This window comes from Neopsephotus bourkii, unplaced genomic scaffold (genome assembly GCF_033783945.1).
Source record: "Neopsephotus bourkii isolate Nb327-2 ecotype Australia unplaced genomic scaffold, CSIRO-AGI_Nbou_v1 NB_140, whole genome shotgun sequence".
Classification (NCBI taxonomy): domain Eukaryota; kingdom Metazoa; phylum Chordata; class Aves; order Psittaciformes; family Psittacidae; genus Neopsephotus; species Neopsephotus bourkii.
This window is the reverse complement of record NW_026900657.1, coordinates 430874-453913: the sequence shown is the minus strand read 5'-3', so window position 1 is coordinate 453913 and position 23040 is coordinate 430874. Positions and strand designations below refer to the sequence as shown.

General features: G+C 42.0%; 2 protein-coding genes across 6 annotated transcripts in view; both read right to left on the bottom strand.

Annotated features, from left to right (window-relative positions):
- The window catches only part of BRIP1 (BRCA1 interacting helicase 1), a 119606-nt gene extending 117393 nt beyond the window's left edge, over nucleotides 1-2213 (bottom strand). The window contains exons 1-2 of one of the 5 annotated variants that reach the window (XM_061368415.1): nucleotides 2025-2213; nucleotides 468-596 (exon numbers count right to left, since the gene is read on the bottom strand). In XM_061368415.1, coding sequence (XP_061224399.1) covers nucleotides 468-560 — 93 coding nt within the window. In that variant the 5' untranslated portion in view covers nucleotides 561-596; nucleotides 2025-2213. Of the gene's footprint in view, nucleotides 1-467; nucleotides 597-1405; nucleotides 1501-2024 lie in introns of those variants that run through there. The other 4 variants (XM_061368432.1, XM_061368440.1, XM_061368450.1 and 1 more) reach the window with 4 other exon arrangements.
- Nucleotides 2214-2402: 189 nt separating this feature from the next.
- Nucleotides 2403-22379, bottom strand: INTS2 (integrator complex subunit 2). The gene is made up of 25 exons (XM_061368402.1): nucleotides 22041-22379; nucleotides 21397-21535; nucleotides 20667-20769; nucleotides 20316-20429; nucleotides 19521-19651; nucleotides 19260-19433; nucleotides 18506-18732; nucleotides 17559-17684; nucleotides 17078-17149; nucleotides 16871-16985; nucleotides 16119-16187; nucleotides 15538-15672; nucleotides 14878-15054; nucleotides 14096-14204; nucleotides 13056-13160; nucleotides 12411-12575; nucleotides 12021-12222; nucleotides 11350-11475; nucleotides 9605-9794; nucleotides 8438-8680; nucleotides 7296-7403; nucleotides 6087-6192; nucleotides 5786-5962; nucleotides 4342-5343; nucleotides 2403-3053 (listed from the first exon to the last, which is right to left on the bottom strand). Exons 1-24 carry the CDS (start codon nucleotides 22331-22333, stop codon nucleotides 5174-5176), a joined length of 3576 nt encoding a protein of 1191 aa, XP_061224386.1. The 5' UTR covers nucleotides 22334-22379; the 3' UTR covers nucleotides 2403-3053; nucleotides 4342-5173.
- Between the last annotated feature and the right edge of the window lie 661 nt (nucleotides 22380-23040).

Here is a 23040-nt window from a genome sequence, read left to right as displayed (position 1 = left end):
ACAAGGAAAAACCAAACCCATTGTCCCACACTTTAAAAATGGTTAAAACTATGTTGAAATGTTTAAATGTAAGGTGTAATCGTTCATTTTTAAAAATGCCAAAAAGCAAAATCTGAGTGAAATATTATGATCTGCTTAAGGGAGATGTTTTACTAAATCATTTGCTCCTTATATGGAAGGAATTTGCAAACTTATATAAAATACCTATTACAGTATATTTAATTAAACAGTCATATGTAACTCATAACTTCTTAGCACAAATATTCACAAATCCAAAAAGTACTTCAACTTCCCTTAGTCACAGGCCAGATATCATTGTACAGCACAAAGAACAGTAAGTCGCATTACAAATTCAATTCTCAAGATACTGGAGGCTCTGAATTTCATGTGTTCATTTTTTAAATGCTGGTAGATATTGGAAAACATAAGCTATTAGTTTAGCCAATGTTAATCTAACTTCTACTTACAGCATTCATCATAGCAAGTTGTGAAGGGTAAGCCTTGCAAGGGAACATGATCTTCACCCCCCCAATAGTATATTCTGACACATCAGAGGACATTGCCACTTTTTCCTCCAGTTTATTTCAGGTTTATAACTGCAATAAAAAAATAGTATTAACAAATCAACACTAACAACCAGGCAAAGCCTGAAACAACATATGGCACCAAAAAAAACCCAAACAGAAACTGCTATCCTGGTAAGGGGGCTGAGCAGTTCAGGATATTACCAGAACTGGCATACAGGGACTCATACTACACACTGTCAGTTCAAACGCACTCCCTGCTACACACGAGAGCAACCTGCCACCATCTGATGAGTAACACCAGCTATTTAAATAAAAGCATGGTCCACTGTGCACATCCTTTCAGATTCTCTTAGACTGAATACTGTTGGGATAAGAAGTCAAATCCTTGGCAGAAAAGTATCTTGAGATATTTAATAACTGAAAGTAGCTAACTTTACAATTAAGCAGGTCCATTAGCTTGAACTCCAACACACTGCAACTACAAAGATACTGACAACAGTAGCTTTAACTGTTCATTTTATAGCACTGAGAAATTAAAGCTGCACACTGGACTTCAGAAATGAGATGCTTAAAAAACACCAGTTTTCTTCCACAAATAATACAATCATTATTCAGGGGAAAATGAGGTGTCACTGACTTTGATATTCTCTGAGCACTATCCAGCAATTCCCTCTGAATAATAGAATAAAGCCAGTTTCTGTATTATCCTAAAACCTTGTAATTATTGAATTAAAAATACTGAAGAGACACAGACAGCTTTAAACAATGAATACTTTTTTAAAAATAACACAATTTTTTTCTTACAGGTTTTCTGCATCTACAACATAAAAGACAGATCTTAAAATGGCAGATTCCCTGCGATAAATTATCTCACTAACCGGTGTCCTCATCTCACTTTTAATGAATAAACATATGCAGCAAATACCAGTGCATGGCACGAGTCAGCTTCATCATCTCAACAGGCAAAAGAAATCCTCCTAGCAAAAACAGGCTGCTAACACGGGTTTATACCCTACCCCTCCTTCCAAAAAATGTAACTGCACCCAGCAAAAGGCTTTTTCCCCCCGTCACACAGGGGGACTGTGAAGGGGGGTGTACACTTAAAGGAGCACTACTTTGAACTGAGTTTGCCCGAGAAAAACACCGAAGCGGGCAAGAAGCGGCAGCGGTCCGAGACCCCCAGGAACGCGGAGGGACCTTCTGTCTCCGGCCTGCGCTTTTGGGCGCACCGGGCTCACCCCCGCAGGGAAACCCCGCCACCGCCTTGACCCTACTCTAGATTCAGCTCTGGGGAAGATTTTTCTGCCTCTCTGCGGCTGAGGGGAGGGAGCGCTAAGGAGCTGAGTGCGTGCGGCGCCCCAGCCTACACAGAAGCACCTGAGCGTTTCCTTCATCTTGTTTAAGAGGTAAGGGCCCCCAGAGAGCCGGTTCACCCCCCGTCTCAAGGGAGCCCGGTCTCCTCACAGCCGCGCCCCATCCCGCCGCACGGCCGCTCACCTCAGGCGACAGCGACCCCTTCCCCGTCCGTCCTTCCCGCCTCCGCCCCGGCGCCAATCAGCTGACAGGAAAGAGCCCTGCGCCGCCAGTCAACAAATCGCAGACTGAGCCGCTCCCGCCTCCCGCCTATGCGCGGTGAGAACCAATCACGGAAGGCCTTATTGGCTTCGGGTTGTAGTCGTTGCTGGGCAACCACGCGTTCACCGTGGCGAGCTGTATCGCAAAACAACCCTTCGTTGTCACAAAGCATCGCTTTAGTAGGGTCAACGGGCTTTCAACATCGCCCCGCACGGAACACCAGAGGGGGAAAAGCCTCTGCCGGCCCTCGGGGTCAGGGCACCCCATACAGGTAAGTCCCTTGGGAATTAAGCCATAAGCTAGTTTGTTTTGTGTTTTTTATGTAAATACCACTACAGCATAGAAAAGTCACACTTAAGAGAAAGAAAACAAACCCCCAAACCATACATTTAGGTTATTTACATACTTTACAGCAAGATGACAAGGATATCCTTGGTAGCCAGATGGTGCTAGCAGGTGGTTACATCCTGGAATGCAATCCCAATCTGGTGTGAGCCTTCCTAAATCATCATCCAACGTGGGATGAAAACGAGCTCTGAAAGGCTTTGTCAAGGCCACACAAAAGATTCAGGCAATTATTTCTGGAATATAAACTGGTTTAAATTGAAAACAGTTATTTCCCATATTCAAGGACCCTGGCTGCTGTCACTAAGAAAAGAGTTAAGTGCTGGAATGACAACTTTAGCAATTCAAGTGTGTTGAAGTACTGTGTTCTGGCACAACAGCCAAACCCGCGTTTCCTTCCTCTGCCACAAAAGCGCATGCTGTGTCACACACCATCAGGAAACTCCCAACTACAGCACCACACACCTCATTCTGCAATGCACAAAACCCATCTGTTGAGGCCAAATCCTCCAGCTTTTGTAGATGTGAAAGGACAACTTCATACATGAAGCACAAAGGATTCAGCTGCATGTCAGCATTTCAGTATGGCTAAAACCTGTCATTCCCCTCATGTCCTGGGTTTAGCACTAGCAGTCATTGTTTCTCTTTCTTGGTAGCTGGTGCAGTGCTGTGTTTTGACTTTCGGGCTGGGAACAAAGCTGATAAAAATTATGTTTTGGTTTGGCCAAGGACTTTGTGAGCCTCGTGCTCTGCCAGGGAAGAGGGAAGCCGGGGGGAAGCAGAGGCAGGACACCTGACCCAAACTGACCAAGGAGCTATTTCATACTGAAACTGATGTGGCCTATTGTGTACAGAGGGGTTGTACAAGGGGGTTAGACAAAATGTACGGGGGGGGGGGGTTGTACAAGGGGTACTGCTTAAGTCATAGCTGGCTTGACAAGCTCAGCAGATGTCTTATCAGGCAGTACCAGGACAGAACCTCCTAATGAGGAGAATGGGGGGGGTTGTACAAGGAGTACTGCTTAAGTCATAGCTGGCTTGACAAGCTCAGCAGATGCCTTATCAGGCAGTACTAAGATAAAAACTTCCTAACGAAGGGAATAGCTCATTAAACCAGTTGGACATAGACCAGACCTATCCAGCTCCTAAAGAGCATGCGTGAGGACCAGAGGTAAAAAGTTCAAGCCTGAGGAAGACTCGTTTACTTCATCTTGAAGACCCCTACCCACAAGAGGAAGGAGGAAGACTACTTACTTCATCTGAAGACCCCTGCCCAAGACCACCAGGAGGCACTGCGCATGCGTGGAGAGCCTTTTAGCTCATTATAATACGAAGCAGGGATAGAATATGAATATGTATAGGCGTATTGTGCGACCTAATACATATGTATGACTTTACAGGATAAATGTAAAAGGAAAACGGCACTGAGGCACGCATGCCCTTTGGAGGACCAATCCCCCCGTGCGTCTTCAGCTGAATAAAGCATACCTACTTTACAACTTTAACCAAGTTGTGGATTCTATTCCGCTATCACATACCACAGCACATCATGCCCTGGATGTAACTTGGGGGTTACCCGGAAGGGGTTAGAGTGGACTGCAGGGTTGGAGGAGGTATCGGTCGGTGCTTGGTCGGGCTGGGGGGGCAAGTTATCGGTCGCCTGGTGATGGGGTATTGTATTCTCTTCCCTTGTTATTTCCTTTATCATTACTATTATTGGTGGCAGCAGTAGTGATTTGTGTTATACCTTAGTTACTAAACTGTTCTTATCTCAACCCGTGGCAGTTGCATTCTTTCTGATTCTCCTCTCTGTCCCTCCAGGAGTAGGGGGAGGGCAAAAAAGGGGGGGGGGGGGGGGCGAACAAGATGTCTGGCTGGGGTTAAACCACAACACCTCATCACAGGGAAATGCAGCTTCTGCCACAGTCACCCTCAACACCAACATACTTTTTTAATCTTATCCTGATGAGAACTTAAAAATACCTTGGCACTTATTTTTTAAGTCTTTTTCATCCCTTTAAAACTAAGTGATGTTAAAAAATACTGAACAATCTGAACTGCATGAAAAATACCCATTCTCCAGAAATCACATTCAGACAGCTTATTTTGTACTCCTTTCTTTAAAGAAAATTTTAGACCAGTTTCACACTTTTAATGCAGGCTGATCTTCAACTGAAGCTTCTGATCTCATGAACTGAAACTCTGACCAATGGTTTGCAAGACAAATTAACAAAAAGTGAAAGCATTTTCTTAGTACTCAATGTGATGGTGCAAGGTAGTTACACCACTTTTTCAAGTCTTCCCTGGAGTATTCCATCTTGCTCTGCAAGGCTCTGGAACAGTATTTGATTTAACATAAGCAAAGTGCTTCCATCTCAAATTTTTCTTACCCATAGTTTTGCTGTTTGCTCAACAAATTCAGTATTCGCTTTTAAGAGTCTTATAAAAACCTTCTGGGTGTTGCTGTTACACTTCAGAAACCAAGCAAGCCTGAAAAACACGCTCAGTTTCACTGGAAACTACTGACCTCATCAGCTTCAAAAGTTTTCACTGGAAACAACATAACCCTCTTCAAAGAATCTTCTTTTCAGCCGTAACTGAATTAAATGAATGAAAAACTTGGACTTCTTGCACTCCAGTTCCTCAATCTACTTCCACATCTTTCTCCAAATTTAGGCACCATAAGCCATGGGATTAGCTACAGCACAGTTTGACTTGAGTTCTTCCTAAACTCCACTTACGCTCATGTTAATTATTTCAATGATAGTATTTTCAACACGCTGGCATAACCGAACATCAGGGTCCATGCTTGCAATGTCCCCTGAACAGCTTTTGTTAGATGAATCTTTACAAAATCCTGACACTTCATTTGGTTTCTCTTTCAGTTGCTGAAGACCTAGAAAATTAAGTAGAAACAGCACAGTACATATAATTAAATGAGTAAATAAAAAATTAAAACCGTTCCACTATACCTGTAACACATGTATCCTATGAAATTGCAAATTTTAGCTATTGCTAGGTCATGGACGAGGCAGAACTCAACAAATTATTTCTACAGACACTACAACATTCCTTTTTTTTATACCTCTTGAAATGATAACAAGCAGGGAAATAAACCAGAAGAAAAGCAGTACAACGTTTAATAAATGGGGTATTTCCAACACCCTTTAGCCTCCAAACTCTGCCCTCCAACCCATTAAATCCACCTATCCTTACTCTTCCTATATTTACAAAACACCAGCAGTAAATTTCATATACTACATTCCAACTGCACTCAAACTTGCTTTTTCTCCCAGAGACTATGACAATACTTTTGAACTACAAGGTATTTTACTTACGTGTAATAATTGGGTCTACATCTCTTGTCTGTGTAGCAACATCAGAGGCACAAACCTGCCCTATTTGTATCAGCAGAGACATAACATCCTCATATAAAGGAGGAAAGGCTTGACAGAATGACACCAAACAAGGCAGGGTCGGCATAAAGAAAGTGTAGCGCTTCGACTGGGTTAAAACTGCCAAGGAAAAGAAAGTGGTTAGGTACAAAGGAATCATTATAAAAATCCAGTCAAGGAATGTTGTTACTTTTACAATCATAATTAACACAACAATGTCTTTGTTAGTTGCCAGTGTGCTTACCTGTGAGTAGGGTTCCCATCACATTGATAGCTAAGCGAGCCACACTGAGAGATTTAGGTAGTGCATACTGGATACACAAAAATGAAAGTAACTGGATGGCAAATATCTGTTAAGGAGGTGGAAGGCAAAACAGAAATAAGCAATAATGTTACAGATTGCTTTGTACCTTCTATCTGAAGCTCTTCATGTAACTTACAAGTTACTAAATACTCTCTATTTTACCAATGAAGAAGTTAAAGGCAGAGCAGCCTTAATAACAGGTATTCTGAATTTCTTCTGCTGACATGAGGACTCCCCCCCACCTCACATTTAACATTAATCAAAGTACCAGCACTAGTGGTTCAGAATCTCCCCTAAAGACAAGATTTGTTCTGACATTAATGCTGAGCAACAAAGCAACACACAGTTTACAATATAACCTTTTAGAGAGTAATAATAAATTATTATTTGATGTTGTTCATCATGAGAAGACCTAAAAAAAAAAATAATTAGTTGAAACATTTCAAAATGAAACTCCTGATTCCCTCTTTGCTGAGATTGTAGCAAGAAGAAATCACTACTCTTCAAATTCAAATACATCACTTCGAGGAAAGCCACACATCTCTAGTAGGCTTTGGTTTTGCAGTTAGACCAGGAAAAGAACTGGTAAAACAACTGGCAAAGGAGAAATTTACATTTATTTAGAAAATTCTGCCTTACAGTCTTGTCCCAGGCTTGCTTCAAGAAGCAGTAGCAATGTTCCCTGGAAAAAGACTTGATCTTATGGCTGCTTCATTGCTCTACAGAGCATCATTGCAAAAAAAGTTTTAGAATTCCAATCTTCATATAAGTTCCTGTAGCTACAAATATCAGACAAAATTTAATAGGCAAATCTTTTGCCAACTGATTTATACTCAATATAAAGAATTAAAGTCACTACTGAATAGAACTTTCGCTCATGTGCTTGAAGGCAATACTGAAATTCATGAGTGTTTCCTAAGCAAGTGCATAGAGAAATGTTAGAGGAGTTGTCACAGTCTCTGATTTGAGGGGGATTTAAAGAGCAGGCCTTTAATTTAAGGTAAAAGTGCTACAGACATTAGCTTCGTATCACAAGCAAGTTAGAACAGGACTTTTTTTTAATGATCCTTTAATTTTCTGCCCTTAACCAATACTTCATCAGGGTTAACTGCTCACAGTGATTCTCAAACTACATGACTGTCCAAGTACCTGTTTTTCAAGTTCAGGCTGAGCAATGAGCTCTGGTATGAAATCCAGACAGATGTGCATCGACGGAATCCCTGCCACTGTCAGTGCCAGAAGTTCACATGGATAACCCTGAGTGATTAAGGAAACAGATGCGTCAACGGGGTTTAAAAATTCTGCTTCAATTAGAATTTAAAATTTTATCTGTATTAATGCTTTTTTCAACACTAACATACTTGTAAATCTCTTTTGTTCAGAATTACAAGCAATAGGCCAGTATCTCAAGGCACCAAGAGGCAGGCTGGGGGAGAAATGCAGAGTCTGAATCAGTTCTTATCCTCAATATTCAATGTATCACTTGCCTAGAAACTGTCCCCTACTCGTACAACTAAACCAGACTGCAGCGACCCTCTCCTGTGTCTTTCCCCCATGCTCCAAACTTCACCATAGGCCCCAATTTGCTTATTTCATGACTGGACCACTACGACTGTTTTAGCACTTAATCAGTTCCAGGTCAAGGCAAATTAACTCCTTTTAAAGAGGAGTTAATGTGTTAAATTTGTTGCCATCTGGCAAGGAGCAATTAAACACACATCAAAACCACATTCATATTTAAAAATAGCTAGCCTTTCCGCACTTCTTTTTCTGAAGGCATACAGCTGCTTTGGCAGGGGCAGCCTTTTTCCTTCCACTCTGAAGAGATGAACTGTGCCTTAACAAAAAAGGCAGATAAGATAGAAAATGTTTACATCTGAAACCAAATTACAGTTTTGAATAACGGCCATACTAAAGTAAAAACATACCCAGAAAAAATAAGTAACCCACAAAAGATGTGGAGCCAGTAATCAGAAGATGATGAGGCCAGTTTTCCTTGGCCTAGGATGGACAAACTATCTTGGTACAAAAAAGGGCAGAGGCACAAACAAAGCTTGTGTTTAACGATGAGGAACAGGCATAGCTTAGGTGCTCCCTTCTCAGCCGCAACACCGAGTCCAAGCACTGAAATATGGAGGAAATGCAGGTACTACAAATTTGACAGGATGGGAAGCAGTAAAGTGCACTGGTTTAATTTCTGAGGAAGAGCATTCAACATCCTTTGACACCTTCATCTGGCTGTTTCTTAACTAGAGGAAACATGAAAACCACTAAAATAGAGCAAAGCTGACCTGGAAATGAACTAGTTTAACTATGTTGGGATCAGCTATATACATCTGGTGCAGCAGACAGCAGATCAGACACTGGACCTCTCGAAGATTACACAGCAGGCTGTCTTCTTCTTCTGGTTCAGGACTCTTAGGGCCTGTGGTACCATGAACACTCTTCAGCAAACTGTGGGTGTTACTGCTCTGGGATTTCTCTTCTTCTGTAGGCAGGCAGATCTCTAGAAGAATCTGCACAGCAGCACTGTCCTGTGAAGAAAATAAGCAACATAACATGGATAAAACAAAACCCAATGAAATCTAAGAAATCAAATGCAAGCTGATGTCTATTTAAGAAACAGAAGACTGTCAGGTGGCTAGAATTTATACCTATATTCTTTTACATAGAATAAAAACAAGTCAGTTCAAGAGTCACAAATCCTACAGAACATTAAAAAAATCCCAACACTTTTTCTGAATCAAGACTCAAAAGGAAAAAAGCTTCAATCCAACAGATCATCATAATAACAGATCAAAAGAGTAAGTTCAACAGGATCTTGTTCTGTTTCAAAATAAGTATCCAATAGTCACTTAAAGCATCCAGATCACACAAAGTAAGGACATGGCCATGTAATTCACAGTATTCACAGGAGACTATGCTACTCATTTAAATAAGGAACTTCCTATTAAGTCAAAATCGTCTTCTAACAGGGACTATATATGTGACATTCTTCCAGACAGAGGTAAGAAGAGACTGTCTGTGCAACAGGATTAGTCAGGAATTTCCATACTGTCAACCCAAGTTAACCATTGTTCAGCCTCACTGGCTGCTTCTCTCAGATAACATAGTTCAAATGGCCATGCACTGATCTGTCACATTTATTCACGTTTTACTGCTCCAAATATAGGTACAGAACAAACCTCTGTACACAAGCAACAAGACAAAAGGGCTGGTAAGCAGAACTGTTCTAACAGAACACAACAGTATTTAACCAACACAATGCTTCAGACTAGGAAAGAGAAGACCTACAATATTTAACAATCTGAACACAGACGCAGTTTTCTTTTTCACAGTAACAGATGTCAGTAAAAAAAAAAAGTAAAAAGGTCTCCTTTTTTAATTTCCTGTTTCTGTCTTTCTGTTTTATCATTGCCTTCCCTCACATCCTTTAATATCCATTTCTTTCTCCTTACCTGAGCAGCAAGCAATGCATTTTTTAATTCTTCCCTTGTAACTTCTGGGGCCTCTGGACCCATTGCATTGTTTTGGGATGGCCTAATGTCCTGCTCTGCTGTTGCTTTTAGATGAGAATTGAGGTAAGCTTTTGAAGCAAGAAGATATCCGTTCAACATGTGTAAAGTTATATCCATCAGAGGAGGGCTCCTGATATAGGAACACATGATAAAATAAAGGCATTTCAGTAGGCAAAACATAAGACAGTAATAATACAAACAGACTAAAAGCACTTCTCAAAGGCTCATTTGGCTGTAGTCTGGTTCATACTAAAGCTGTTTTCCCTAGCAAAACACTAAAGGTCACTATCCCTTCTGCTGGCCTACCATGCAGTCCTACTTCTCTCACGTGCAGACACGTACGTGCACACTGCAAAACCAAGCAACTGCTGAAGAGACTGACTTCTGACAAACAAAGGAAACCCAAAAAGGGTCAGCTGCATGGGAAGTGAGGAAAAATAATTATCTGAATGACAGAGAAAAGTAAGGCAGGCAAGCTCTGAACTGCTTCACAATACCAAGACGACAGCTTTCAAGTCACACTGCATTATATATCTCCCTAACAGTTTTAGAAGCGTAGGACTTTTCATTTGCATCCAGGGCTGAAGGAACATACATTTAAATATTTCACCTACGGGCTGAGGATTAAAGATGTCATCAACAGAAACCTGAGTCTAGCAGAGCTGCAGCAACTCAAAAGAAAACTGCATTTATGGCTCCATTGCTAAAGGGCAAGGGGGGACAGACGCATACAAACAAGAACATGAAGAACAAATCAAGCTGACTATTAGGCATTTATTATGAACAAAAGGATAACAAAAAGGGGAAAAATAAATCACAACTGACAGAAAACATAAAAAAGAATACACAAGGAGTAAAGCCAGGGGCTGAAGTACATACAATTGTTAACCATATTATTTTAGAATAACAGATACAATTTGCTTCATTACTGTGAAAAGCAAAGTTGTAATTTACAAATTCTGACTTACTGTTTGCATTATTTCATATTCTCCTTAAAAGCTGGTCTATTGCTACCAATTATGATAATTTTCACTATGTCAACTCTCAGCTTATTCTTCTGCCTCAGAGCCATAAAGCAGCATTACACATCCTCCTCTGTCACCACTGACATCTAGAGGAACTAATTTCTAAGTACTACTGAAAGACTTTCTTGAGAAATTAAGCAAATCTACCTTTGTCATACCCATCAAGCATCCACTGGCAGAAACTGTTACCCAAAAAGATGGAATACGTACAAGCCCACGAAGGATGACAAAAGACAGTGTGAAGTCAAAGGATGCTACAGCTACAACCTCAACAGCCACCACCACCATGTGGCAGCAGCCATTTTAAGTGTGCTGCAATGTCTATTTAGAACAAACTCACACACACAAATCTAAAATGGATGACCTATGTACAAATCCCAAAGTTTCCAAAACAGAACTGGGTGCAAGGTTGTCCAACCAGACATGCAGCGGGAGAGTGTGACCTGCAGAAACAGCATGCCCAGTTCACCCAGTCCTCACATCAACAAGCTTAACAGAAAAAAGATGGAACTTACAAGCTCAGATGATTAGTCTGAAACTCTGTTTTGCAGTACTGAAAGCTTTTAGAAGTTTTCTATAAGACACTTCTATGTTTAGCATGCACAACGTATCAATATAAGTAGCACAGAACATAAAAAGCTCAAGGAGGGAAGTGCTTACCTATGAACTCTCTGATCACACCTCAGTACAATCAAGGGATCGATCATCAGATCATTCTGAGTGTATTTCTGCTGTCGGACTATTTTTACTGAAGGCTGCAGAGCATTAACAGTCATCACCCACAACCTAAAATGAGATTATTTTTATGATTTTTAATGGATAATCCATATGGGAAAAGGGATCACATAAGTATCTGGACACTCACTTACTTGTTTGCTGTATTTTTCTAGGCCAATCAAGAGGACAAAACTCCACACTTCACCTGCAGCCCTTGAATTTAGCCAAGATATAGTTAACTTACGTTCACTGCAATTGCAGTAACCAAACTGTTTTCCCTCCAATAGATCACTCACTTCCTCAGAAAAGGCATGTTCTTACCAGAGTGACTTCATGTTTCATCAGTAATTCACCATAAACAACATACACTATAAAACCATACTCTTGTATTTTAAGCAAACTGGTGGCTTCCTTTCCCGTGAGAACAAGAACCACCTTCCTTATAAACGCAGAGGTGACAAATTTCAAGGAGTAAAAATGAATTCAAAGCCAACACAGCCTATTCAGTCACAACCTCCAGTTTCCCAGACAAAGGCACTGTGTCATGATTTCTGAAACAGAAAGTGCCATTCCACCTAACTGCACCAACACACTAACCAGTACTTTGAGCCTACCTTCTTGGCATCACAGTGTTAAGAACCATCCAAAGTTTATTGACAGTCTGAAGAATCCCCCGAGGGACTCCAGCATTCACCAAGCAATTCATATTTGAAGTCAACACTTCTGCATATGGAATCAATTCAGCAGCTGAGAGAAGTGTTAAATGTTCCAGGATCTGCATCAGCTGGGTATGATTTCCAGGCAGCATGGAAAATGCTGTGAAATGAAGACAATGGGATCTTGGTAAAAGTGGACTTCTGACCTTTTTTCTGACTTGGCAGCAGCACACTTCCAGTACACAGATGCAGTGTGATCAAATGAATGAAATGGCTACAGAGTTCCAAATCAACTATATTCCAACCAATTTAAAAAGAACACTGCTCACTTCAGATGAAGTAGTTTACCTTCCTGGAGCTGTTTGGGAGAGTGATTCTTTGCAATGTTTGTAAGAAGCATCCTCCTCAGTAAGGCATCAGTGCCCGTGATCTGCTCCTCACAGATCCAGTCGTCCACAATGCAGAGGTGTGGATAGTTAGTTGCAAGAAGGCGTAACAGTGCAGAATGCAAGCCTTTAGGGGTATTAAGAGAATACACACCTTAGATTTCAGCAGCTACATCTTTCACCCCAACATACTTGTGCCCATCTTTTCAACAACAGACCTCAACCGAATCACTGCCAAGAAGTTCAAAGTGCTTGTGTGTTTATAGCCTGATATTCTAACTGCAACAGAAAGGAAAAGTTACCTTTTGGAAAGTTGGGAGGACCCTACAGTAACTCTTCAACTCAGTCTGGAATAATTTCTAGGATTCTCAGGGAATTCCTACTCTAAAACCTACTCCAGATCGGCAAGGACTACTCTAAAAAGACCTGCCTTCCTCAAACTTCCACTCTGACTCTTAAGTCATATATGTAATCTCATAGCTACTACTGACAGATTTTAAAAGAAAGAGAAAGGAAGGCACACTATGGAACAGACAACGGCTGCTGGGCTGGAAGCATGCTTGGCCTTCCTTCTTCACACACATTACACTTTCAAACACAGATATACCTCCCAGTTCCTGCTGCAATCCTTGTGCTTGCCGGATGAGGTACTTGATTGGAATCTGATCCATTAATGCTGAAGAGTAAGACTTGGGTTTTCTCTGCATGGCAGCTGTAAGGGAAAAGGACAAGAAACCACATGTAACAGTTACAGCTGGGAAAAAATTATTTCCCCAATCAAATCAGTAAAGAAAATGTAAAGCACTTGTTTCTATATTATCCAGGTAAAACAGAGAAAATCCCAAATAACACATCTCATTCCTGTGAAAGTATTACATTAAGCTATTCACGAAACCACTTCTGTGAAGATTTCCATTTACAGATTTCCTGGCATCTAGATTTGTTCGCAGGGTCTCCATGCTGTCTTTGACCAAGTCCAGCTGGTTTTGAGATCATAGCTCAAATGTATACTTTCTTTATTCAAGGGCTTTTACTCTTAAACAAGAAATGGTTATCGGTTGGCACCTGGAATTCAAACTGTTGGCACACATAACACCCTGTAGTGAGCTGGAAGTTAGAAATGCAGGAAGAACCATCATTTATTTTATAGTACATTACCCTTTCTCAGACAGCACTGATGAATGCTGCAGGCTTGGAACCCTAAAGAGGGCAGGTAAAAACACCCACCAGACACAAACACTATGTTTTCAATGAAATTAAGCTCCATCAATAAACTACACCACATTCTTTAAGGACTGGTTTAAAGAGATCATTCAGAATTGTCAACTATAAAATCCCAACCTAAAGAAACATATGTGCAAGTTTGATGACACATGTACAGACAACAATCTGAAGGAATTAAGAAGTCTGGTAACTTTCTGGTTAGCTCAGACCCTTTTTAACCCGGAAAACAAATTACTCAACTATAGAGTTTTAGCAGAAACATTTCTCTCCCAAATTCATACAGCAATGCTATATTTATTACAAGAATCCAAGCTTTTTACGCCATGTGAATCTGACAGGAACATGAATTCTAGTTATTGTATGAATTCTTCTCTTTGCATCTAAGTTTCAGTTCATCTGTCTTCCACTGCTGCACTCATGTACCTAGTATCTTTGTGCTTGCCAGAAGTGCCTCTTCGTATGACAGGACATAGTAGAGGACAAGCAATTGTGTTGTGATGCTGTACCGCTGAGTAAGACGAGTATTTTCTCCCTGTACATAAAACCAAAAGAGAAAGGTCATACTGCATCCCTAGTACTTGAGGACAAAAAGTGGCATTTCCTTGCAAATATAAGAAAGATCAGGCAGCAAGCCTTGTGTAAAAATACCGAACCGTACAAGGTCCAGGATTAAAGTTGCAGGAAACGTTTCTAATGAGTTTCAAAAATAAACTGTATTTTTGACATTTTGGGACGCTAACAAGGAGTAATCCCAGGATTCTGATGCAATTCAATACTTGCCATTCATTCTACATCTGTCCAAGTGACCATTCTCATGCTTCTATCATGAAAATGCTTCTTTCAAAACTAGCTGCAGTGCTTTAGTTAAATAGCATCTTCATCTAACAAGATCAAATCCATACAGAAATCATACAAAACCTACATAAACATCTCCACTTTTCAATCCATGAAGTGCTTTTCTTTGCGTTTTTAAGATTTGATTTGGTGAGTTTGCAAGAAAAAGGACAAGACGCGGACAAATAGCAATCCTAAAACGTGAGTACCACTAACAAGGTTCACTTCCAAACACATGACCACCTCCGTAGCAGGAGGCAGTTTACTATCCAGGCATTTAAGACAGAAAAGTGAGGCAACTTGCTAAATCTGCATCACACTGGACCACACTTCACATTGAAGTACATGACAGAAGCAAACAAACCATTTACCCCAGTCAGTCCTTGAAAAACATTCAGTATCTCCTGCTCTGTGACAGGCTGATTTGTGGCCTCTGGGTTGGATTTAGATGCAGGAGTAAGAATAGAGTTAATGTAGACATCAATAAGAGGAAGCAACTGAGGATGGAGTGGAGTCGTGGTTTCACAGAGCTGCCGATAGATCCAGTCCTAGAAAAAACATGTCATTATCTGTTCAGTTTCAAAGCTGAGACCAATTTGGTTTAGCTGCAAATACATCCCCTTTAACTAGTTACAAAAAAATGTAACTGAATGAGGCGTGGACTTTGGAAAGCACAACACCAGTTCTGAGTTGGGGCTGGTCATAAACTGTATCCTGTGTATCATGGACCCTGCTCTGCACAGACCCACCAAGAAAACTCATCCTGGCTGGAAATATTCCGAATGTGATTTTGTTAAGTGCAAACAGGGGGAGACAGATAACTCTCTTATTATTTTTAATTTCACTAAGTTGTGGCCTCTGGATTACAGAGCTAAAACTGGGTACCCTAACTTAATATGCAGCCCCTTCTTCAATTACATGGCAATAGGCTATAAGAGTCATCAAGAACTCTGTTCCTAAAATCAACCCAAAAGACCCCACCTTGCAAAACCTAGTCAATATTATGAGCAGAAATAAAACTAAGGTCATACCTTAATGGATACTTTGTGCTTGGTGAATGATCGGCTTTTTAGCAGCTGGTAAATGCAGTGAATAGGTAAAAACCCAGTAATGTTGGCACTGAGATTACCTGTAACAGGCACACGAACTGCATGGGCTGTAACAACCTAAAGGAAAGTTGCAATTAACACAAAAAAAAAAATAACACGAATGTTCAACTTTTCACAGTACATAAGCACAAGGTGACAAACACACACAGCTACAGTCTTTCTGGCATTTACTTATTTTTGGCTGTTTGGAAGCTGAAGAACATTTCTGTGTAGTTTAATACAGTACGTGCAGAGCAGTAGCACATGTACAACACTTGTTAATGATCTCCTACTGCAAAACATAATGTCACAGTGAACAAAAATGGTTCCTTTTCTTGGCTGCTATTTAAAAAAGCCAAGTGTTCAAAAAGCATATTCAGATCAGAGTAGAAGAAGAAAGAGCCAACCATCAGGGCTTGGATTCCTCTTGTAGGTCAAACTGGTTACAGAGGAAAGAAAAAAGAGCAAAAGGAAAAAAATGGGGGGGGTGGGGGGAAGGGGAAGAACAACCAGGCTTAAAATACCTGTTCAGTGAAAATCTCTTGTGTGAAGATTGTCTTCATTCTGCTGAGTGAGCTGGGCTTAATAACAATCTGAAGCAAAGAACAAAGTACTTGTCATTTCAAGTTCTGGCTTTCTTGTACATGAGTACTACATATTCCTTTTATAAAGAGCTAACTTTTCAACTTTCTAAACTTGTTTTCACTGGGATACCCAGAGAACATTCACATCTATACTTCACAGGTAAAACACAAACATTTTCAAACGTCACAAGTTCATCACTCCCTATCTTCCTTATCCAAAACCCACCTACCTAACTTTCACATCTGATGAGACACTGTTTCACCACAGTGATGTGAAGGTAAGTCTCCCTTGGTAATTTACAGAAACTAATTAATACCCATCTCCATATTTATTTAAACCATTTAGGATAAAATATTTGCAGCTTAGTTTGGAAATCACTTCAATTAGTCTTCTAAAATAACATCATTTCTTGCAAATAATGACCTCAACAGGTCAGCACTTTCAGAATGTACGTATTATGTTTCATCATAACGTTGCTCTGTATCAAGAGGAATGCATAGTTTAATGTTTTTCCAGAGGAACTCATTTATTTAAGTACCTTTTTTTTTTTTTTGGCTTTACATTTGCTTTAAGTATAACAGCAAAACTAAAGTTCTTTACATAAAAACTACAGTAGATATAAGAGTATAAATACACAGCAAAAAGTCAAAGAACAGAGAAACATACATGCTAGAAACAGTTTAGGACCTACCTTCATTCCCAAGGTGGAGCAGACCAAATCAATGATAGCACTGAGCTGGTTACTGTGAAAATACATGGCTACCAAGAGAAGCATCTCTCCAAAAGAAGCAGATACACCTGAAATGCTAATGATAACAAAGAGGAGTTGATTTCCAATAGGACATAAGTAAATGTGAGATTACTGGAATGATTAAAAACAAAAGCAGCCTGCTCTCACCTTTCAAAGTAAGCTTCTTCCTTTATCATCCAACTGAGCCACATAACCATGAGTTGCTCTTGTTCTGGGGTGCTATACAAAGAAAATCCTTGTAAGATCCTTTTCCCAGGAAACACCACTAGTTTTAGTAACAATCACTAGCAGAAAAGCCAGTACTGGAGGAATCTTAACCCAGGAGACATTCTGACACCTTCATTTTGGCCTCAAACATCTGATAAACACTGATATCTAGCAAAACCCACTCCAAACGAAGCTAATGCCAGCGCTCCCCTCTCAAAAGATTTGCTATAAACAAGAGGGAGAGCAGACTGGACCATTAATTTACTCACCATAGTCTGAGCCAAACCCCTTCAATCGACATACAGAGGTTTGTATAAGGAATTAGGAGAGAAAAACTGTGCAGCTCGGGGGGGGGGGTCACTGCCCTAACAGTGCTAAAACATTAACATCTTTACTAAGCTCCTCCTCTATTGAGAAGTACCTGACAAGAGTGGAGAAGGCCAGAAGCATACAAAAGGAAAGAGATACAAAGCGAACACCAGCTGGAGTTGCGGGAGGCCGGCTGGTCATTAGCTGCAGTAGCTGCTCAGCTTCTTCATCAGTTGGTCTGAATAGGACAGAGGAAGAACAAAAGCCACGCTACTAATTTAAAAGTGAGATTTCCCATCTCATGATACTTTCTCTGTTATTTAATCTGTTTATCAAGTTGCTATCAATAAATATCAAGATTAGCTCATCATTCTCTTTAAACTTAAAGACACAAAAATCTCTGTTCAGAGAGAACAACGAGAGAACTTTCCCAGGATATAATCTTGCCTACTAGCATTAAATACTTAAATTAAAACTGACAAGTGTGTAAAGATGATATATTAGCACCCTCTAGAAAGTAAAAGCAAAGGAACAGAAATTCAGAATTTGTACACTGTTTGTTGCTAGGGCTTTTCACTACTTTCTCTTCTATACACTGCTCCAACCACCTGGGCTTAGACTTCGTTTAATGAGTCTGTAGAACTGATTTTGCAGCATTGAAGAGAGCACTGCATTTACTGAATTATTTTAGATGAAAACCAAAAAAATCAGTAAAGTTGATAAATGGATCTTTACCGTCAGAATGAAAAAACCCTTTCCCACTGAGAATAATACTGGAAAGTGAAAACCACCCCTCCATCCATGAACCGTGGCATTACTTATTATTACAAACAATATTTGGTCTCTGCACTATAAAGAAGCTTCCATCAGCTGGCAGCTCCAGCCCTCCACATGAGAAGGGCCTCCCCTAGTACCAAAACTGGTGAGCCCTGCCAAGACTGTTCCAAGGACACAATGGCAGTAAGAGACAGCTCATGTCAGAAGTACGCAAAGCTCTCAACCTCTGTTTAAATGGACAGACAGTGAATAAAGAACACAGAGCATTAGAACATTCATTACTTCAGCCCAGCAATTCCCATCAAAGCGCAATAGAGACGTAACAATGCGCTGGCTTTCACGACATGCTCTTCCTTCAGTCCTGAATACACAGACACATTTGGCTCCATATCAACATCTGCTTCTTCAACAATGTGTGTGCTGCGAACCGTGGGAAGGATTCCCATGAGCTCCAGGAGCAGCTGCCTCCTCATTTGCCAAAGCACAGAACTGATATTATCTCTTTTTCTCTGTGTAAGAGGTTAAAAGATGAGAGCAACAATGTAAAATTCATCCCATTGAACAATGTATTAAACAAAATCTTCCGTAATGATGAAGTCAAGAGAAAAAAACAGAAGTGGGGAGGGAAGGCAACGAAGAATTCTTTTAGATAGAATTTTCAGTACCAGGGCAACAGCAACACACGATCATACTACAACAGCTTATTACACCAAAACACAATCTTTAACTAACTCAACTGACTAAGGAAGTCAAGACACAACTTCCTATTGTGAAGGGGGATGAATATATTCATCAGGTAAACATTAGAAGCTTACAATCCCCTGGTTTCCATGCCTGAAAATCTCTCAGAGGAACAGTTGAAAGCTGTTACCTTTAGGGACACTATTTATAGACTCAGTAGTCCCATAAGAAGAGGTTGCCTCGTACAAGCAGTTCCAAGACAGGATTTATTTGCATTTGGACAAACAGGGGTGCCCACATCCAGAGAAGTTACCACAAGCGCTAAGTACAGCAGAATAATCAAAGGTCTTCATACCTGTTGGCCATTTCGGATAAAAGTTCCAAACCAGGTTCGAACCTTTGCATTTGTTCCAAGTAGCAAACCACTCACAAAACACACCAGGTCACTCACTCCGTCATCTGAAGATTCATTCTTGGTGTGATCCAAGGTCAAAGCCACACCAAGACCTGGTAGATGACACTCTTCCACCTAGATAAATGCTCAGGTTCAATGATCTTTGTTGTTTTTAGTGCTCCAATAATGAGGACTCTCATGACAGCCCAGTGACAGACTTACCACCATGCCCCGGACCCTCAGAGCTTGGGAAGGGTTCATTTTACACAGGTGGCGGAGTGCTTCTGTCCTGCGTCGGCCTCCAACACTTTCCTCATCCTGCCGTTCTCCATTCTTAATCAAACCTCTGCAGACTGAATATCCAACGGGAGGTGTAAGAAAATCCAGCATTTCCAACAGAAAGCCACATGAACAAAACCACACAAGCCAAACTGTTCTGTCCAGCTCACTATCATTTAGCAGTTGGGCCACACAAACTTTGGGCAAGAACACATGATCTACACTAAATAAGCAAAACAAGGAGATAGTCTTTGTCCTCAGAGAAATTACAGGGTCATTACAGATTTATGTCTCATCTAGTTACTACTCACACTCTATCTGATGTAACTTGTGAATCTGGCAGCCCTGGAGACTGAAATCTTACTGTGAGATAAGGTATGCTAAATAGGCACCAGCAATACAAATTTCTCACTTCATAAGGGACAAGAACTACTGACAAGGCCAGACCAGGTTTGTAGTCCTGGTCATTCATTGCCTGAGTCAGCCTTTATAAAGGTGACCTACACATGAATAGCTGCAACATCCACACGATGAGTCTACAAGAAAGGGGAAGCAACATGAGAATGGGAGCCCATCAGCATCTCCAGGTATAAATGTATTCAAATGTATTTTGTAAGCCAAACACTCTTCAGCTCAAACATGTATGAAACATGGGTTAGCCCAGAATTGGCTGTATTGCTAGAAACCATTTCAAACCTTTAGAAAAAGTTACCTGGACAAAAAGAAACTGTAACTCACCCTCATTGAAGCTATCAGGCACATTGGCGACCAGAAGGCAGAGGAACCAGGCTCCATTTTTAACGTGCAACAGAGCTTCAGCCACATCAACTATTGGCAACAGCGATGGCAGCTCTGGATGAAAAGAGGGGTTTGAAAGTCAAGAGTGTTTCACTGTGAAACAAGTGAAATCTTGCATTTAATATGCAAAATAACACACTCAAGCCAATGAACGGAAAAACAACTGATGATCTGCTCTTCTCTGAAAGAGCTTGACAGCCTAGATTAACCTTAAATCAGTCACAGTGGCTCCAAGTGATTCTGCTGCATTTGTAAGAGGTTAGAAAACACTGCAAATTCAGAACACTTCACCTGCTTGCAAAATGCAGAGAACATCTGCTGCCTCTTCCAGGTAAACAGGGCTCTCAAAGAGCTCGGAGGACTTGAGGAAAAATTCACCATTGGATTCCGACACCTACGAGACATTATTCACCATCACCAAAGAGGTTTCATGAAGCGATCTGTCTAATCAGTCTTTTATGGCTTTAAACTCAGCAGACTGAATACATAAAACCTGCCAAAACGTACAGCTATCAACATGGAACAGGCACGAAAAGCATTTAGAATGAGAAATACTTACACAAGGAAAATAAAGTGCTGGGGGGGGGGGAAGGGGGAACCAGGAAGGAGAAGTAAGAGAAATAAGGTGTCTAATACTGCAATAGGAATAAAGAACTGGGTGGAGAAAAGTCATAATTTTGTTTTCAAATATGATTTCTGCACTGATGCTTCCCAAAATCACTGTATTTGAGTACAGTATATTACAAAGTCTTTATCAGATTAGCGAACATCACCCTCATTTGTTCCAAGGAAGAAAGACTTCCTATAGGAAGTGGAGAGATACATGAGGGGTTTATACCCAGGTCTTAATTCAATCAGACTGAGACTTCAAGTTTTGTTGAAGCAGATGAGAACTGGAGTACCCACACACAGCAGCAGCACCAGCAGAATCAGAGAGCACATCAACCCATCCATAACCCTTGTTACCCATACCATTTCCCTGCCCTAACACTTGTAAATGCCCCAAAATAGAGAATTTTACCTTATTCATAATAGCCAGTAATTCACTAAGTACAAGGCGAAGCCGACGAGGTGAATCGCTGTGCTCAAATTCCAGTGTCAGCCCATGCTGAAGCTGTGACACCAAGATGCTTTCTCCACTACCTCCTCCCAGCTTGTGCCTAACAAGACAATTAAAACCAGCCATTAAACGCTTCTGCGCACACAGAACAGCTGCAGCTAAAGGAAGATGCAATGCTGCAGGGATTTCTTCTATCTTGCCAATGCCCAGAAAAGGATGCGTTAACTGCAGCACATCATGGAATGGAATTCCATAGCCAACACAGTTTCAAGCACCTCCACTCTGACCACGGTCGAGTGAGACCATGGGCCCCCAATTCCTTCCTGCCCCCCCAGCCTGGGCACCTCCCCAAGCACTTGGAGGGGGAGAAAGATCCCCAGTGGAACCATTAGGGTTGGAAGGGAGCTCTGGGGATCACCCACTCCAATTCCCCTGCCAGGGCAGGGCCACCCAGAGCAGGAATATCTGCACAACGGCCCTGGGCAGCCCGTGACACCCGGGGTGCTCCCAGGAGGCTCCCGAGGGACACGGAGGGCCAGGTCATGCCGCGCTTCAACAGCAGCAACGAATAAAGCAGCCACAGATGCCGCCACGCTCTGCACTACCGGAGCTGCTGCTCTTTGCTGGCGTCCTGCTCCAGGGCGTGGAAGTCCACGGACAGCAATGCCACGATGGAGTTGACCGCCTCCACGCCTGACAGGAGCCGCAGGATGAGCTTCTTGTCCTGCGCCCAGCTCTGGCTCTGGTCGGCGGGGGCGCAGAGGGCCATGCGCACCAGGCAGGGCAGCAGCAGCCGCAGCTCGGGGTCGCTCAGCGCGGCCAGGCGCACCACGTCCACCTTCTGCATGGCCTCGAAGGCGTAGGGGCTGACGAACTGCAGCCCGGAGCACTCCGCCATGGCGGCGCTCCCCGGACAGCAGCCCTCACCCCACCGCCACCGCCGCCGCCGCCATGACTTCCGGCGCACGCTGAGCGCGTCACTGAGGGCAGGGCGCCGGAAGTGAGGCCGTGGCGGAGCGACCCGGTCCCGTGGGGAGTGAGGAGGCTGCAGAGCGAAGGCTTCGTGAATAATTTATTCCATTTGAATTTCTGTAAAAAGTATAAACCTTTTCCGTCTCCTCTGTCGCGATTTGTACAGCTCAGTGTTCGCGGCATCCGGCAGCAGTAGTGTTCGTAGTTCTTGTCGTGGTAAAGAACCCCGCCGCGCCGCACGGCGGCTCTGAGGGAAGGGGACCATCTCCAGCGGCTCCCTCGGCGCGGCCCGGCATGGCCCGTGCCGAAGACCCGGGCTGAGGCATCCGGGCTCTAGCGCTGCCCCCGGGCCTCACGTCCAGTTCTCTCGGAAACCCCTAAAGCTCGGTGAGTAACGTCCCGAAACAGTGACCCTGAGGATTGTGCTCGGTCCCGGCTCCGGGCCTGCGGGGCAGGAAGCGCCACTAGAAACAGAAAGTGCACCCACAAACAGTAATGAAATAAAAACACCCTTTAAGCACGAAGCAGAGTTCCATTTCCTTCACTAAAGACAAACCAAACCCTTACCACGTGGAAGTGGTGGTGTACAATGTCCCCCTCATTCATCCATTCTCCAAGGAACCCCCATCAGAA

Excerpts from the sequence above, each read along its gene's own strand:
- INTS2 (XM_061368402.1), bottom strand. The coding sequence starts at position 22,333 with ATGGCGGAGTGCTCCGGGCTGCAGTTCGTCAGCCCCTACGCCTTCGAG. Across the intron at positions 19,652-20,315 it reads GCCTGATAGCTTCAATGAGG|TCTGCAGAGGTTTGATTAAG; the intron begins GTGAGTTACAGT and ends TTGGATATTCAG. Across the intron at positions 6,193-7,295 it reads AGCCTGAACTTGAAAAACAG|ATATTTGCCATCCAGTTACT; the intron begins GTACTTGGACAG and ends CCTCCTTAACAG.